Consider the following 17281-nt stretch of genomic DNA (forward strand, 5'->3'; position numbering starts at 1 on the left):
TTGTTGATTGATTTCTTTAAAAGCTTTCAATCTGCTTCACAGATTGTTAATTGGGATAAGTTTCCATATTTTAAGACCTAAAAGGCCTTTTAAAAATGCTGATTTTGTGTGCTACATAATATCCCTGGGTGAGCAATAAAGTAATGTTTATTTATATAAAGCATTTCTACTTTTGACTGCCCATAGGTGTTAGGTTTAGACAAAGTGAACACCTAAAATTTCTGATGCCAGTACTCACATCAATTTCCTGTGAGGTCAGTTAACACAATAGCATGAAATTAGTACAGATAAAAGAGATGTATTCTAAACAGCTTTAATTTGATTTATAATGTTGAATTCACAAATCTTCAGTCATTAATATTTCTCTTGCACAAGAGACCGCTTGAGGCAGAAACCCAAAAGGTTAACCGACCAAATTAACAATGAATTTCCTAGTTAACTGCTAGTTTTAAGCCCCTGTTACTAGTTAGTGTTACACTCTTCACAAGCTTCTATGCAGGGTAGTATTTATGAAAAAGCACTACATACAGATTGTTCAGGGGGTGCATGTGTATTGCAAGTAATGTCAGTTCATGCAATACAACTATTTTTTAGTGTCTCTAAGGCCAAATAAAGGCAAAACAGTTTTTTAGACCCAGTGACTCTCTGTCCCTTGCACAGCAGAAGAAGAGCTGCCTTTGGTAAACTTGGGGGTGTTTTCTCAAGGCAGAACTACTGGATCTTCTTGAGTTTGTCAAGCATATTCCTTTTGAGATACTTTGGCTGTTTGCCATAGGTGTCCAAAGATGTTTTATGGTGCAAATATCTTAATTCTTTAGGGGGAAGTAAGTGACTTTTCCTCTTAGTAAAGGAAGAAAGTTAAAAGCAAGTTGATTTTCATGTATCTTAACTAATATAAGACAATCCTTAATTAACAATCATTTTCTTATTGTGGTTCTAGATCTGTTTGCTCAAAAACCCTTTTGAAAATCAAATAACAGCTCTCAGTGACAGCCCAGCCTGCATGTAATTTCCTGCTGTATGGTGCCACGGTTTATTCCCATGTACCTGGTTTGGGAACTCTGCTATGTCTTTGAATTCTGTAAATATCACTGGTGATCAAAATCTTTATATATACTACACATTTTATAGTAGTTTTATTTTTCCTATAATCTTTAATATTTGACTAAGCCTTCTTGCAGGCTTGCTTACTGTTTATTATGTAAGTTGTTACATTCTGCAGGAAATGGTAGTTATTGTGGCACTCCACGTAGAGTAAAATGTCAGTCCCTGAATAGCATTCACAGAAGAAAAGGCAGCAAAAGCTGTGCCCATGCCATACGCCAGGCAGGTACCCAGGCAATGCGTATGTGAATATTGTTACTGATGCTAGGGGAAGAGTTAGTGTTAGGTCTTCCTCCAGAAGGAGAACCTGATGTTTGACTCGTAGTAGTGGCCTCTTCCTTCCATTAGTGTCTTAGCTGTGATACAGCAACTGTGGCAAAATGTAATAGAACCTGCAGACTCAGACTGATTACCAGGGAAAGGTGAAGCCATCTGTGAAGTGCTGTTTTCCTGCTCCTTTTCCCAGCGGCCCTTTCATTTCTAACTTAAAGAACATAATGACACCAGATTTGTCATCCAACAGATGCTTGGCCTGGTGGAATGAAAAGGCCACTTGAATTGTAATTGTACTAGAGTTTCTTCGACTGTTAAAAATTACAGGGGCAGGGCACAGGTCTCCACAGCCTGCATAGAGACTGAAGGCGAGACGGCCTGGTGTGGGGGTGTTTGCTGCAGTCTGTAGACTGCCTTCTCACAATTCAGTTTTGTTTTGTTTTTTAAGTGTATTAGCTTAGAAAAAATTAATTTTCTGCTTATTTTGATTCATGCCATTTTGAGTCTGAGGGAGACTCAGAATGCCTATTTCTGTGCAGTATCATGATTTTCTCACCATTGATTGTGCATCTCAGCAGTATTTGACTTAGATGAAGGAAATAATGGGAAGGCTTTGCAGTCCCCAGATCTGGACCCTGAGATGCAGAGCCCTCTATTACCTGTGGAGATGTTTTATTTCATGGTTCCTGCAAGCCCCCTGCCTCACAGGTACTTGAAGCTGCGGCTTACTTAGATAGTTCCCCAGAGAGGCAGAATTAGCCTGGCCTGATACAGCAGTGTTCAAAAATTAAGTGCTTTAAGCATTTTAAATATCTTATTTCGTATATTAGGTACTTTTAACCATTATTTTTAAAATTGTAATTAGCCGGAGTTTTTCTTGTAGATTCTTTAATTCCATCCTTTTTTGCTTTTCACAGTGTTGTTGGCTTTACTTCCCTCTGCCCTCGCTTAGTTTCTGGTAATTAATTTTTTAGCTGTCAATCAACAACCAGCATTAGAGCCTGGTTGCAGAAGGGAAAGACGCAGCGAGTGTATTTCTTTGGTAAAATGAAAAACTCTTTGCACCCAGGTTTGCGCGGCCGCTGTACGTCACGGCCAGCGCCTGTCCTGATTGGCCAGTGCCTGCGTGGGCAGTACTGGTTGGTAATTCCTTTAAATAGATGAATACCTCCCTTGATATTACAAAGGGGGAACTTTTAAAATAAATGATAATGTTCCTGAATATCAAATTAAAATAGTCTCCTCCTCTCTTATTTCTTACTCCTTTTAAATTTCAGCTCAGTTATTTTGCTTTCTAGGTATACCTTTTTGGTTTATTTCTGTGATAAGAATAAAACCCTAAGTAAAAGAGACGCTGAAAGAACACTATTTAGATGATAAATAGTGTCTACGAATTTAAAAGTTCTTAATGCTAAAAGAAACCCTGAAAGTCTTCTCCTCTGAATCAGCTGCTGGCCTGTGTCTGGGACTTGGAATTAGAACCTAGGTTTCTTTGTTGCTAGTTTAGTAACTTCTAATTATACTTGGTTGCCGCAGGTTACCCTTTCTGAACCTGTTCTATACATTCAAAGATGAAGTTTTAAAGTAGGGGGGAAAGATACATTTGAGTCTTTTCCACTTTTTTCCTTTTAAACGTCCTCGGCAGTGAACAAATGAGGTCCCACTCTGGCCGCTCTCCTGGAACAGAGTCTGCTGACTCTCACTGCAGTGCACTGTCCTATTCCCATGCGGGTCCTAGATTGAGCCAAGAGAACAGACTCCTTGGAACAACAGGACTTGACTTGTTTTTCCCCATTTCTTTCTGAAGATCAAACCTAAAATAATAACCAGATTTTCCACTTACTTGATTAGTGAATACTGTTTATGCTTGATTCCAAATAACTATGGAAAAGAATACTGCTAAATTTTTAATACATTTGAGATTTAAATTCTTTGCTATGACCTGGAGAAAGACAATAAAAAAAGGAAGTTCTTTTTTCCTGGTGTTGATTTGCTTCTCTTAGAACTTTTTTAAAAAAATATTTATTTATTCATGCAAGAACTGGGGTGTAGGCTAGAGGTGTGGGGATGAGAAGATTCACCAGAGACAATGGAGCAGAACAGGAGGATCTACTGAAATACACTGCTGAGGGGAGCAGCGGAAGAGACAGGAGAGATCTGCTGCTCCCTGTGGGTCACTCCCTGGCCGGGGATCAAACTCCTGTTGCAGTGGCTGCAGATGGCTTCACGGTGCTGTGCTTTAAGCCCTTGTGCCACCAAGGAGGCCCTGGCTCCTCTTAGGACTTATCACAGACATTTTGCCCTTACTTCCAGGCTCAACTCCTGCCCCAGGTACTCTTCCTGCAGCCTCTGCCCTGGATACTTTATCCTTGGAGGACTTCCCCCACCAAGGTCCTTCCTTCCATCCAGTCTTACCCCACGTCCCTGAAACCACTGACCTCCCTCAACCTCCTGATCTCCAGTTAAATTTTTTCTTCTATCTCATTGATCTCTTGTAGGCCTCAAAGTAACTTATAATACATAAAATTCCTGTATATGCATTCTGACCTTACCATAGCACTCTAGCAAGTGGGGAAAGTTTAGCCTGACTCTCTGGGGTTTTCTCTCAGATTAAGTTCATCTTAACATTGATCTCATGCAGGTGATAATAACTTTCCCTTTGTTGTTCCATCTCAGAATTAATCTAAAGGTAGGAATCTAAGGCAGGAGGAAACTCCATTCTTCTGAACTTACCAGAGATCAAGGCAAAAGATGAGGCAGGCCTGGTTCTTAAACCTTGCCATATACCATAGACCCTGGCGCTGGCCACTGCGATTTATCAGATTGTTGCTGGTACAAGAAAGAGGAGTTTCAGCAAATCTGGTAGTGACCTCTCAGAGATCCGTTTGATCCCTCTGGAATTGAGAAGGTTTCCTCCTCTTTTTTTGTTCTTATACTTTTGGGAATTTGAACATCTCACTTGAACTCTTTAAATACCAGTAGCCTGCTAAAAAGTGACTTTTAGTTGTCCTGGGACTAGTATGGAATAAGGGAATCCAAGGAATCTCCCAATCGTGGTTATTTACTCTCAGCGTGAGAGTTTTGCTTAGAGCCTCAGATGCTTCTTCCTGTGGGGTTTGGTCCCTAGGGCAGGGCGGCTTGGTGCCCCTAGGCCTCTCACCCTGGGAAGGAAGCGGTCTTGGTGGAGGTGGTTTGTGAAGAGCTGGGTGTTTCCGAAGGCCGGGTGGCCAGTGGCCACACATTAGCAGGGACCCTCAGGTTTTGTGCATTATTGTTGCCCTGTGTTAAAACTGGATAAATTTCTTGTTGGTGTCTCAAGAGGGTGGCTGCTCAAATGCCCTTTGCTAGAAATTCCTTCAAAAGCACATCATAGAAAATGGTGGCATGCTTCATGGGTACTAAAACACACTCTTGTGTGGCTATGGTCATGTCAGAATGCAGAGCTGCAGACTTTTCCATACATATTAACATTTCTCAAAATGTTGGCTCAGCACTTAGGCTTCCCAGGAGGAAGTGTTACATGTTGATAAACAAGAGCCTATCACCTCTTGCTCTGACAGGAGCTGTTTTCTTGATTATTTACAGGAACTAAGAGAAATCCATAATAAACAGCAGCTCCAGAAACAGAAGTCCATAGAGGCTGAACGACTGAAAAGGAAAGAACAAGAGCGGAAGATGCTAGAATTGGAAAAACAGAAAGAAGAAGCCCAAAGGTGAGTCTTGTCAGTGCCCTGCTGGGCCCTCTGGAAGGAAACTGTAGTTTTTCCCATTTTTTTGCCCAGCTTCTCCAAGTACCAGAAAGAGCCTGTAAGTGTGTGTGTGTGCTGCGTGCATGCCTGTGTGCGTGTGCATACAGGGTGGGTGGGCACAGACTCCTGCTGGGAATAAATCTTTGCATAGATCAGCCCCCCCCTGAGGCTTTTGGTTAGTTCCCAGAGCTCCTCCCCACAGCCACTATGTAGATAAATGGACTCACACAAGGAAATTGGGGCACTTGTTACACTCATTTGCATGCCAATGACCAGCAGGCTTCCAGCTCACAGCCTTTTAATAGCGGTGAGGCCAGTGGCCAGGTTTGCATCCGAGCCCCAGCTGGCTCCCCACACTGGGCTTCTGGGGGGACTGACAGTGCCCCCTCCCCACCTTGTCACCTGCAAATCACACTGGACTACAAAAGGAAGAATGGGGAGACAGGCACATTCTTGTCTGAGCTCTGGTGTTTGCATTTGCAGGGTTTTAAGTGTTTATTTTATTCTCTGGAGCAAATTGTAGAAAAGTATTTTGTAACTTTTGATGTACCTGATTTCATTATTGGACATTTGCTTTTAGAACTTCATTTAGTTTAGTTTTTTTTAAGATTTATTTATTTATGCATACAGAACTTGGGTACAGGCCAGAGGTGCAGGGGCAGTGAGAGGATTCACCAGAGATAGAGTGGGGAGCAGAACAGGCTGACAGAGGAAGTACACTGCTGAGGGGAACAGTGGGCCGGTCAGGAGAGGTCTGCTGTGCATGTGGGTCACCTGGGGGCGTGGGGATTGAACTCATGCTGAAGTGGCTTTAGCTTCTTAGTGCTGTGCTTTAACCCACTGCGCCACCAGGAAGGGCCCAGACTTCATTTAGTTTTAATGCCACAAACCAACAATGATTGAGTCAACAAGGATACAGTATAACTTACAGAATCTGGTTACTGAAATTAGATGAAAAGATGAAGAAGGAAATGCCTGAGGGAGTCTGGCAGTAGGCTGAGCTGATCAGCTGCCGAGCCAGGCGGTTTCTGGTGGGGCCCGAATGGTCTTCAAGGCTGGTAGGTTTTGTTGCTGTGGGTTGCTTTTTCATGCCAGGAGGTGGGTAGTTAAGATCTCAGGCCAGTTGAGAGGGCTGTTTTCTCATTTGATTGGGGTAGGACTAGAATCGCATTGGAGTGTTTAATCACTAGCTCCCCTATCTTAGCTTCAAGTTTTCTGAGTGCTTTGAGTATTCCCACTTTACTGCACCAAACTTTCACGTTCCCAGAGAAGAGAAACAAAAACAGTATAGCATAGTTAGTACCTGAAATTTAGCTTCAAAAATGACATGACTATTGACAATAAGTGGTGGCCTTTAGCAGCAGGAAATGTTGGGCAAGTTTGTTGTGGCTGTGTTGTTACACAAAGCAGTAAGCAGCTCTCCCCATCCAAATGTGTTTTATTTTCTTTCTTAAAAGGTGTTTTGAAACCTGTAGTAAACGTTTAAGATGTATGTTAAAAAGAGCAGAACTACACACTCACACAGAGCAGAAAGTCACTGAGTAGTTTTGAGTTGGAGCAGAGGAGTTGTATTTGTGATGCTCCCTTGCCAGGGTCCTCATACCAGATGTCCTGTGCACTGGCCCCAGCCCGGTCACAGTCAGGCTGCCTGCCTGGGCAGCCACCCTGGGCAGCACCCACGTGTGGCCTTGTGAGGGTGATGGTGGGACTAACCCACCTGGCATGGGGGCTCAGGTGGTCAGTCTCACGAAGGCTGTCCTCACTGGAGCGTTTATGCTCTACACTCGTTTCATCTAAAGTATCATCAGTTAGAGTGTTTCTGACTTTCTAAAACGTTATGAAATAAGAGAAAAACCCTCCCTAGTCTTTCCCTCGGGGCTCCAGGTGGACGCTGTCACCGTTCTGTCAGTGCAGGTAACTGTCAGCTGCTTTGAAAAGCAAAGACAAAAGGGTTGAATTCAGTCAGACTTTGACCAGAGGTGACACCCCAGGAGCTCAGGAAGCGTACGTACTGTGCTGTTTGGGGCGCTGGTGTGTGCAAAGGTGTGGTGTTCCCTCAGTGATCTCCGTGGTTGCTGGTTGGCTGAAGCCACATTTCACTCTCAGTGTCGGGCAGGCCACTCTGTGTGGTCACTACCTCCCAACCTCCTGACTTGCTGTGCACTGACCTACCAATTTCAAAGTGAGAGGTGTTTTTGTTCCTCTGTAACTATTTTATAAGATACATCAAAAAGTCATTTAATTCGGCGGGGGTGTCCCTGAGAGCCTTTGCCTCCTTGGTGCTGATCACTCCATCCCCGAGGTCCAGCACCCCGACTTGACAGAGACTTTGTGAGGAAAGACACAGTAGTCATGTTGCGGGGCGTTGCTTCTCTGCTGAGATGAGCATTTTGTTGACAGACGAGCCCAGGAGAGGGACAAGCAGTGGCTGGAGCACATGCAGCGGGATGACGAGCACCAGCGACCCAGGAAGCTCCATGATGAGGAGAAGCTCAAGAGGGAGGAGAGTGTCAAGAAGAAGGACAGTGAGGAGCAGGGCAAGCAGGAGGTGCAAGACAAACTGAGTCGGCTTTTTCACCCACGTCAGGAGCCAGGGAAGCCAGCTGTTCAAGCCCCCTGGCCCACCACAGGTATGAGCGGCCAAAAAAGAACTCTAGAAAATAGTTCACTTGGCTTCCTGGTGCCCTGGAGGTGCCCCCTTATCTGATCAGGTGCTAGCTCGGCTCCGCGAGCAGTGGTGAGAATGCCATATTTTGGGGCAGTGCAGCTGTTCCTTCTCTCATTAGATGTCTGCTTAATTCTTCTCCACAGTGCCAGCCTCAGGCTGCCATTGCCCGGGTATCCAGAGGTCTTGTGTAGAATTAACAAAAGGTTCCGTATCGGCACCAGTCGTACTTCTGCAGAGAGGCCCAAAGCTTTCCTGCCAAAGGCACCTGCCAACCCCGTGCAGATTTTTTCCGGGACTGTCTCCTCTGTCAGCTGCAGGCTGTGGCTGCCTCTTCCCGAGCCTGCACAGAGCCACATTCACTGTCTCCATTCTGCGCTCCCTCAAACTGCTTTTTACCTTTTGAGAAGTGTGACTGTTCTTTGCCCTTTGATCATAAGTTGCCTCTTTAAATAGTGAGAAAGGAAAGACTTTGAAAGAGCTAAAAAAAGGCACCCCTCATATCAGATGCGAAGTACAGTGTCTTTGAAACCTCTTCTGTGGCTGTGCAACACCGCACCGCTCTGCAGACCACGGCAGCTGAGCACGGCGGCTGCTGTTGCCTCCTCCGGCAGAGTGTGTCAATTCTGCTTATTTGATCATCACTGTGTTTTTTCCATGTTATGGTATATAGGAAGAAAAGAAACCCTTCTGTAAAAGTGTAGTTGCACAGTGGATCTGTGCAAATCCCTCCCCCCCCCCCCCATGTTGAATGGCTCGGGCAGGCCAGGCATCAGGCCCACACAGGAGTGTGCAGCCATAGCAGGACAAACGGACACTGTCATAGTTACGTTTGACCTGAAAGTGACTTGCTCATTACTTGATCGTAGGCAGTTAGTTACAATCCATCTGCTTCCTCTGGGTAGAAGATAAGGATTTTTCCTTTGGTCTCTCAGTGGGGAATTCGGCCCATCACCCAGCCCACAGTCATGGAGGATGGTGCCTTCCCCTGCTACTTTTCCGACAAAGAAGATACCCGCCACCACAGTGCTCTCGGGAGAGACATCTCAGAGACGAGACTAACTACTGTTAGCCAGAGTTCAAAGTGCCTCTGCTCACCTTTTTTTCTTTAAATACTGTTTCATGTAAAGCTGAATAATTCTAGGGTTTGTCTTTAGGTTCGTTTCCCCCCAGTAAGTCTTCTTGGCTGATTCAGATTTGGGGTTCCCATTCTAACCGCTGCATTGTAACTCCAAGCCCTGGGTGGAGAGGTGGAGAAAGGGGTCACTGCTCGGCGTGAACCGAGACCGGGTCACGGCGCTCGCCTCCGATCACCCCCGACCACCCCTGCCCCACAGAGTCTGCAGGGGCCTCTGGGCCTCGGGGTGGCGGTAGAGCGGCCTCCTCACGCTTTTGCGCGTCCCTCGGCCGTCGCTTGCATGGATGGGAATATTTCAGGTGGTGGCAAGCAGCACGGGGGATGTTCAGTATTTGGCTTGTGGGCATACAGTTGTGTTCCATGTACATTTTGTTCCTTTCCTCTAATATTTTGTCAACAGAAAAAGGCCCCATCACATTTTCTGCACAGGAGAATGTTAAAGTGGTATATTACCGGGCGCTGTATCCCTTTGAATCCAGGAGTCATGACGAAATCACCATCCAGCCTGGCGATATAGTCATGGTAAGAAAGACTCAGGTGACAGTAGGATGTCTGTTGATTAACTGTTGTACTTGTCAGATAATGAGATAATCCAGCCTCTGGGTCTTTGAAGTATAGGTTCAGTCTCCTTCCATCTCAGTGAAGATGGCATTTAAAAATAGACTGTAATATCACTTTAAGACAGAGTTGTTAGGAAAAATGTGTTATCACACCTAAGCATATTTGTAAATCTGTAAGTGTCCTGTTACCTCAGAGCCAAGATGACTACTTCTCTTCTGTGCACACTCCTTTAAGAAATAGGGTTGAATGCAAAGTACTTTATCATCATTTCCACAATTGCCATTGATACCATTAGTATGTCTGGGTCAAAACATCTTTTCCAAACTCTTAATTTGTGTAAATTTTAGGATGTGTGAAAAGTAAAGAATTTATTTAAATTCAGCTCTTCTGTTTTCCTACTCTATAAATGACAGCTAACACTGCTCAGAATTTTGCTTGGCTGTGGTTTTACAAATTATAATACTAATTACACATAATCTTACAAGTATAACTAAAACTGCCATAACTAATTTAAACTAATTTAAGAAATGATGAAGCAGTGTGATTGACCTCAGTTATTTTCTAAGAGATCTAGTTGTTTATGAATAATGAAAGTTTTAAGAGGCGGTCAAACTTGCCATCGCTTTTAGCATGGTTTTTTAAGAGTGGAGCAGAACCTTAAAAGAATGGTGGGAGATAAGAATTAAAGACAGTCATGTCTCATTCTCTGGTATTTTGCTGGCCCTTACTCATACATTCATCTTGCTCTGTGTAGAATATATTTAATGGGCCAAAATAGACTCAGTCCCCTCTCCCTTGTTTTCTGTTAGTTTTTCGCTTCGGTTATCATGGTCTAAAATGAGAGCCACAGGCCAGACGTCCTGATGCTGAATGCCTGAGACGTGCTGGGTGTGCCGGCCAGCTCATTCCTCACAGATAGAACTGTTGGTTTCTGTTCAGGTGGGCGAGGCAGGGCGGCGGCTTCCACACCCCTCCTGCTTCTAGTGGCTCAGTGTCCCACCAGCTCTCCAGCGAGTGGAACTAGGTGTGACTTCACATAGGTGCTCTTTACAAAGCCCTTTGTTACACTGTAAAAAAATCCTAGTGTTTTTGAAACTGAATTTTGTTTCCACACAAATTGGGGCAAGTTAAGATAAGGAAATGTTGCCAGATGTTACACTGAGTAAATGTTTCAGATGCTCATCTTTAAATGATACAAGGTTGCGGTATTTTGGAAACTGGTCTCTCTACAGTGGTAGCGAGGCCTTTTCCTCCCATGGAAGAGCTAGTCACTAGACTTGCTGGCAGAGATGCATAAGGGCGCGATCTACTGTAAGAATGACACATTTCATTAAACATATATTTTGCCTTGCTTTTCAAACCTTTGCTTTCCTGGTGGAGGTTAAAGGGGAATGGGTAAGTGCCGAGCGACTGTCAGGAATCTGCGTTTCAGTACGTGTGTTGTTTTCTTAAATCCTGTTCGTTCTGTGTGCGTACACATATCTTTGGGTGTTGTCACGGCAGGCACAGTCTGTGGCTGGGCGTGCACAGTAGGCTGTGCTTGAAAAGGACCACACCAGTGCCGGGCGGCTGCTCTGGGGCAGTCCAGCACCCGCTCTCTGCCTCAGGCGTCACTAAAGTCAGTTCCAAGGAGGTTAAATTTGAAGGAGAAAATTTTACAGATGTTAAAGGAGAGTTTTGGAATAATTTTCTAAGAAATGCCCTTCTGTTAAAATCAGAAGTGTACATGACAAAATGGACAGATTTGACGAGACCATAAAAATTAAAATTTCTGTGTTGCAAAATGCATGAGCCAGAGAGTTACTCTGCATTCTGCATAAAGACCATGAAAGGTAACTATGAAACAATTCAAAAAGTCTTAGGAAACTTGGCCAACCATGTGAAGAAACATTTGCAAGTGAAGTAAATGATTTTTAAAAATACAGGAGAAGACTTCATTTCATTGATGATCAGGAGAATACAAAGTAAAAAATGAAATAGCACTTCCCTTCTCCTGAGCATGTTTTCAAGTTTGATAACATCCAGCTTTGTCAAGAATGTGGATATATTTGGCCTGCGAGTGGTACGAATTAGCTAAACCCCTGGGAAGCATTCATACTTCACAGAACCACTGGTTTCTGACATTACAAATTGGCACCATCCTCCTCAAATTTAGAATTCTTGCTCTTTGTGACCCAGAAATCCTTTCTGTTCCCACCCCTAGACTGTGGAGGCCAGAGACACAGGCGCAAACATATGTGTACAGATCTGCGCAAGTGCGCGGAACGGTGTTGCAGCGCTGTCTGTCGCGAGGCGAGGCAGGCGGGGCCTGCAGCTGGCACCAGGGCCGGCTTATGCAGCGGACACCTCGGCGCAGGAGCTGGGTCGTTGCGCTGGCAAAGGGGCAGTTTGCCAACCTCCAGCTTCAAACTGTAGAAAACTTCCACTATCCTACTTAGGAGTTTTAGGGGGACCCCCTCGTTCCAACTCCATGAAGCGCGGTCCCCAGCACAGCCCTCAGCAGCGCGCTCGGAGGGTGGGGACAGTTTACACCTGGTTGTTGTCTGGGTTCTTTGACTTGAGGGGAGGGGCTGTTTCTGCTCCTTCTTTGTGACAGGCCAGATGTTTTAGAAGTACGAGTGTGGTCTCCTGTGGGTGGGAGCTGGAGGCTTGTGGACAATCAGCCACGGACGCTTGAACCCGACAGCTGCCATGTGCATCTGCGTCACTCAGCCACAGCAGCGCGATTGCTGAGCTTCCTAGACTAGATGGGGACCTGCGCCCCAAGTCAGCGGTGGGGCACTGTGCTCCCTGTCTGAGGACGCTCCCGAATGGTGCAGTGGGTGAGGTGGTGCTGTGGGTCAGTGACGCAGAATCGTGTCAAGACCAGTGTGGCTGATAATTTCAACACTCACACCTGTCGTGGCTTAGAGCGTCCAGAGGTGAATGTGCTGACCTTAGTGAAAGTCCATGTGTTGGTCAGCCATACTGGGGGGGGTGTCACTCTCCTGGTTCTGTCCGAATCTGGTGTAATATATTCCCATAGTCAGGTTGGTATTTTGGGTACCGTTTCTGAAACCTAGGAAGAAGTTTCTTTCTCCTTTTCATTTGAGAACCTTATGTTTTTACTAAATGGTCCATTAGGGAATCTGTATTGTAGCCTCTGAACTTTAAAATTACAATTTAATCAGTTACTAAAAACAATGGATTTTTGGAAGACTAAAGCAAACTCTCTGAGACTGTAGTCTGATCATTGTTGACCAGTGAATTTCCTTGGTTAAAAGTGAAATGCTGACTTCACTGTCACTGGGCGGTGTGGGAGGAACTCTTTGATAAGAGGCTGCGGTGGTGCCCTCTCCCTTCCTAGTATACGAACAAGCACCCGGCAGAGGGGCAGCCTGCATCCTGTGCTGGGGCGTAATCAGCTACCGTAGTGCCAGCCGGACCTGCCCACAGGTTGGAACATTTCCTTAGGGCTTCATACCCAATTCAGATGTCAACCAAAAGTCTTGGTAACCAGCTAAGACCCTGTGTTTCAGGAGAATGGCAGATCATAGGACATCATTAAGAAAGGCAGTTGACATTTGAGAAGGTGCAACTTAGACCGGGAGGTCCTGCTTAGGAGCGAACTCCAGCTCCTAAGAGATTTGTACTAGTGAGAAGGCGAAGCCAGCAGACCTAAGGCTCCAGACCGTTTTCTAGAGCTGGCAGCCCCTGGACACAGAGAACCAAAGGCTGTTGCCTAAACTGAGAGCAGAGACCAGGATTCTAGAACAGGACAGAAGCTTAGATAGAGAACGACAGCACAGAACTGATAGCTGGTACGAGAGAGGTGGCGTAGTGAATCTGTCACAAGACTTCTCTCTGCTGGGCAGTGACCAGTGTCTTCACAACAGCCGCTGGCCAGGCTGTGACTCATGCTGCATAATGCAGTTAGGCCAGCGACCGGCCAGGTACCCATGCTGTGCCCACCGCTCTGATGCTCACACACTACGAGACCGCCTTCCCACACTGAGCCCTGCCGTTAAGCGACGCATTATCCCCATTTTACAGATGAAGCAGCTGAGCGCACCAGGAGGTTCAGCTGCCCTCAGTCAACTGGCGAATAAATACAGAACTAGTGCTTCAGTGGAGGCATTTTGACAGCAGAGCCTCCTGCTGATGTTTGCAGCCTCGGGGCTGAGATTCTGGGTGTGTGGTGCCAGCTCCTAGCTCACACCTGCTGACAACACCTGAGCTGAAGGCCCCAAGCGTGGGTAGAATTTCCCAGGAGTGGGGGGGTTAGTATTAGTGGCCCTCACTGATGCTGGCCTGCAAGTGGCCATGCTTCAGTGCAAAGCAGCCGCTACACTGATCCCCAGATCACCAGCAATATCAAGGAAGGCAGGCATCCTGCCACTTAGGGTTAGCGTAAAAGGAGACCCAGGGGGAAATGCTATTTGAAATGCTCATTAGGGAACAGTTGGGGCTGCCCAGAAAAAGAGAAGTACGAACAAAACAGTGTGGGGGAGTGGAATGAAAAGTGGCTAATGTGTTCGCATCTGAGAGGAGTGCGAGCGGGAATAACAGAGCTGCAAAGCCAGAAATAGAACCCAGGAGCAGAGTTGCGCTTGTCTTGGGGAACTCCTCTTTGGAGAATTCTCGGCTTTCAAAACTGCCTTTCCCCGCGACAACAAGGGATTCCTGTGGCAGGGCAGCAAGGGGTTGTCCCCTGCTTGCTGTACTCAACAGTAAGCCATGTCTTCTGCTTCCGCCACCCCCACGCCAAGTGGTTTTGATTCCCACAAGCTAAAATAAACCTTACACTGTAGTACTTACTCTGTGAATACAGATGTTTGCTTTGTTAGTTTTTTTTTTCTTATTTTTTAACTGAATCTGAATTGATTAGGAAAGTGGCATTTTCCAGCATATTGGGAAGTAACAATAAGGTCTCTGATAAACCCTTATTTGACTTACAGTAATGAAAGGGATTTTACAATAGTAAAAGTAATTGTGCTCCAAAATCATTCTTTTGTTGCCCATGAAATAGTGGGACTAACTTGCCAAGATAAGTAGACTCATTTTGGTGATTTGGAATGGTCCTTTTGCATCCAAATAAAATAGAAACATTAGGAGCCCTTAGTGTAAGAGACAGCCTCTGACATTTTTAAACAAAAGAATTCCGTATTCTTATGTGCTTTGTGAAATTAAAGTTCAGTACATACACAAAACACCATAGGACTTTCAGGAATTGTTGTAAGCTCCCTCAGTTTTCTCGTCATGCTTGGAGCTTTTGATCATCTAACACAGTGGTCAGCTTTGCTTCCTGCTTTGCTGTAGATACTGTCTGAGTGTTTTGTTTTTTAAAATCTTTTCTGGTCCTGACACTGAATAAATACAGCTTAGTTAAAAGAGATTTTGAGAGGACTAAATTTGTGTTGATTATACCCTTTGTTTTAACAAGCCCAAAACAAATTATTTGTAATAATATGATGACTTCGTAAGTGACAGTCTGTGTTCACCTTCTATTTGAGTAGCTCTAACCCTTGAAACCATGGGCTTCAGGTACCTTTTTAAAGTGCTATTGTTAGGAAACGAAGAAAAAACCCAAGAGAGCAGAAAGAGCAAGACCTTGAACTACAGCACCTCCTGTTGTTTCAGAGTTGACATTGGAGATCCCTCCCCCAGACACCTAGACCCTGAGTGCGCAGGAGAAGCATCTCTGCAGGGCAGCAGGCTGGCACGGGGCTGGGCAGGCTGGCACGGGGTGGGGCGGGGCTGTGCGGCGCGGGTGTTGGGCATCGGGGCTGGTTTAGTGCCTCTCCCACTAAACCCCACATCTCCTGCAGGTGGACGAAAGCCAGACTGGAGAACCGGGATGGCTGGGCGGCGAGTTAAAAGGAAAGACAGGCTGGTTCCCTGCAAACTATGCTGAGAAAATCCCGGAAAGCGAGGTTCCCGCGCCAGTCAAGCCTGTGGCGGACGCCACCCCCACCACCGCGCCCAAGCTGGCTTTGCGCGAGACCCCCGCTCCTTTGGCTGTGACCTCCTCTGACTCCTCCACGACCCCCAACAACTGGGCCGACTTCAGCTCCACGTACGTGCAGGCATGCTGTTTCCATGAGTCGTGAGCCCCCATGCGAGTAACCTTTACTTCTTCCTTCGCATGTCTCTGTAGCGGGGGCTTCCGCTCACTCTCTCTGGCCGCGTGCTGCCCAGGGCTGGGTTGTCTCCTCTGGACTGGATCTCACTCCGCCGTTGCTCCTTGGTGCTTCGCCCTGGTACCAAATAAAGCCTGATACCATGTTTTGCTCCATAATTTGTCTGTATCTTTCATTTCTGTGGAAGAAACGGAGAAAGCAATTTGCTGACACTGCCCTGCACTCACATCAGTCAGCACATGTGTCGAGCCCCTTCCTGCACGTACATAGTGCTGTTTGTCTGGACAGACAGTGAACATGAATTCAGTCCCGTGGTTTGGGGTGCGATGGAGCTGTTTCCTTTAACGTGCGCCTCTCCCATCAGCTTTGAACGAATGTCCAGGGGTGTGCATCCGTGGCCTTGGTCAACAGGAAGCGGTGTGGAAGTGGAGGTCTGGGATGAGAGAAGAGACGACCGCTGTCACTCTAGTCCTGGTCCCTGATCTGCAGTGCCACGTCGAAAATAGTTTATACTAGCAGCCAAGGAAAAGGACTTGAATGTTCTGAATTATTTTCCCAGTGTTATCATCTTGCACAAGAAGCAAATTGAGGGCAGGGAATCAAAAGGTAAAGCTGGAGAAAGAGGAGGTGGATCCAAGGAAAGAAAGGAGCATCGTAGCCAAGGGCAGGAGCGGGTAGAGGGACAGGCGTGAGGAACGGCAAGGTTTCCACACTGTGCTTCCCAGGAAAGGACGGCAGAGCCCCAGAGGCCCTCGCGCTCCTCTGCTTCAAAGGTAGCCTTTCCTCTAAAGGGAACTCTCCCTCTCCTTCCTCTCTCCATCTTGATGGAAAAGTTCTAACTTTCTAAACTGAAGTTCAGGCCAACACAGAAGACAGATGCCACGTGTCCGGGGCTGTGTGCTGTGGCTCGGTGAGCAGCCTCCCTTCATCGACGTACGGTCTGGTCCCCGGCATCCTTCCAATCCCAGAATCGGGCCATGCAGGCTGACAAGAGAATTACTTTGTTTTTCAATTTGACCATGACTCAGGAAAATGGAAAAAGCAAACTGCATTTGGATCTGCTCCCACCCAAGATGTGTTCGTGTAACATTACCAAATACCCCAGTGAAAACCCCCCAGGCCCAGGATGAGGCTGAGCATGGGTGGCCTGCTTCCCAGGCGGTGGATCGCTTCTTCTTTGCTAATTGTTATTGCCTATGACAGTGATGGTCACGCAAGGCTGTTTCTCTGCTACCTCTGAGTTAGCATGTGCTTTCCGTGCCAATATTTCTATAACCGTCAGAACCTTGTCCCCAGCTGGTCAGTGTGGAAATCCAAGCTCAGAGCGACTCTGCTCACCAGCCTGAGGGCAGGCACAGACACCTGCGCGGGTCAATGCTCTCGCCTCTCCCCTGGGTTCTTGCTCTTCTGAAAGCCCCCCATGTGCTCTGGGTTTGCGTTCATGGCAGGTGTAGCACTGTGTGCCAGCTGCTCCCCGCTGCTAACACTGGCCTGCTTTTCCTTCCAGGTGGCCCACAAGCACGAACGAGAAAGCCGAGAGTGATAACTGGGACGCGTGGGCAGCCCAGCCCTCTCTCACGGTGCCAAGTGCTGGCCAGTTACGGCAGAGATCGGCCTTTACTCCAGCCACGGCCACAGGCTCCTCGCCATCTCCTGTTTTAGGCCAGGTAAG

The 17281-nt window shown here is 46.5% G+C and overlaps 1 protein-coding gene across 1 annotated transcript in view; it reads left to right on the plus strand.

Moving 5' to 3' along the window:
* The window catches only part of ITSN1 (intersectin 1 (SH3 domain protein)), a 118328-nt gene that overhangs the window by 45014 nt on the left and 56033 nt on the right, over positions 1 to 17281 (plus strand). The window contains exons 17-22 of the mRNA XM_004675528.2: positions 4963 to 5090; positions 7527 to 7756; positions 9330 to 9451; positions 10871 to 10885; positions 15298 to 15545; positions 17117 to 17276. Coding sequence (XP_004675585.1) covers positions 4963 to 5090; positions 7527 to 7756; positions 9330 to 9451; positions 10871 to 10885; positions 15298 to 15545; positions 17117 to 17276 — 903 coding nt within the window. The remainder of the gene's footprint in view (positions 1 to 4962; positions 5091 to 7526; positions 7757 to 9329; positions 9452 to 10870; positions 10886 to 15297; positions 15546 to 17116; positions 17277 to 17281) is intronic.

The sequence above is a fragment of the Condylura cristata genome, unplaced genomic scaffold, assembly GCF_000260355.1.
Source record: "Condylura cristata isolate star-nosed mole 26May11 unplaced genomic scaffold, ConCri1.0 scaffold00003, whole genome shotgun sequence".
In the NCBI taxonomy this organism is placed as follows: domain Eukaryota; kingdom Metazoa; phylum Chordata; class Mammalia; order Eulipotyphla; family Talpidae; genus Condylura; species Condylura cristata.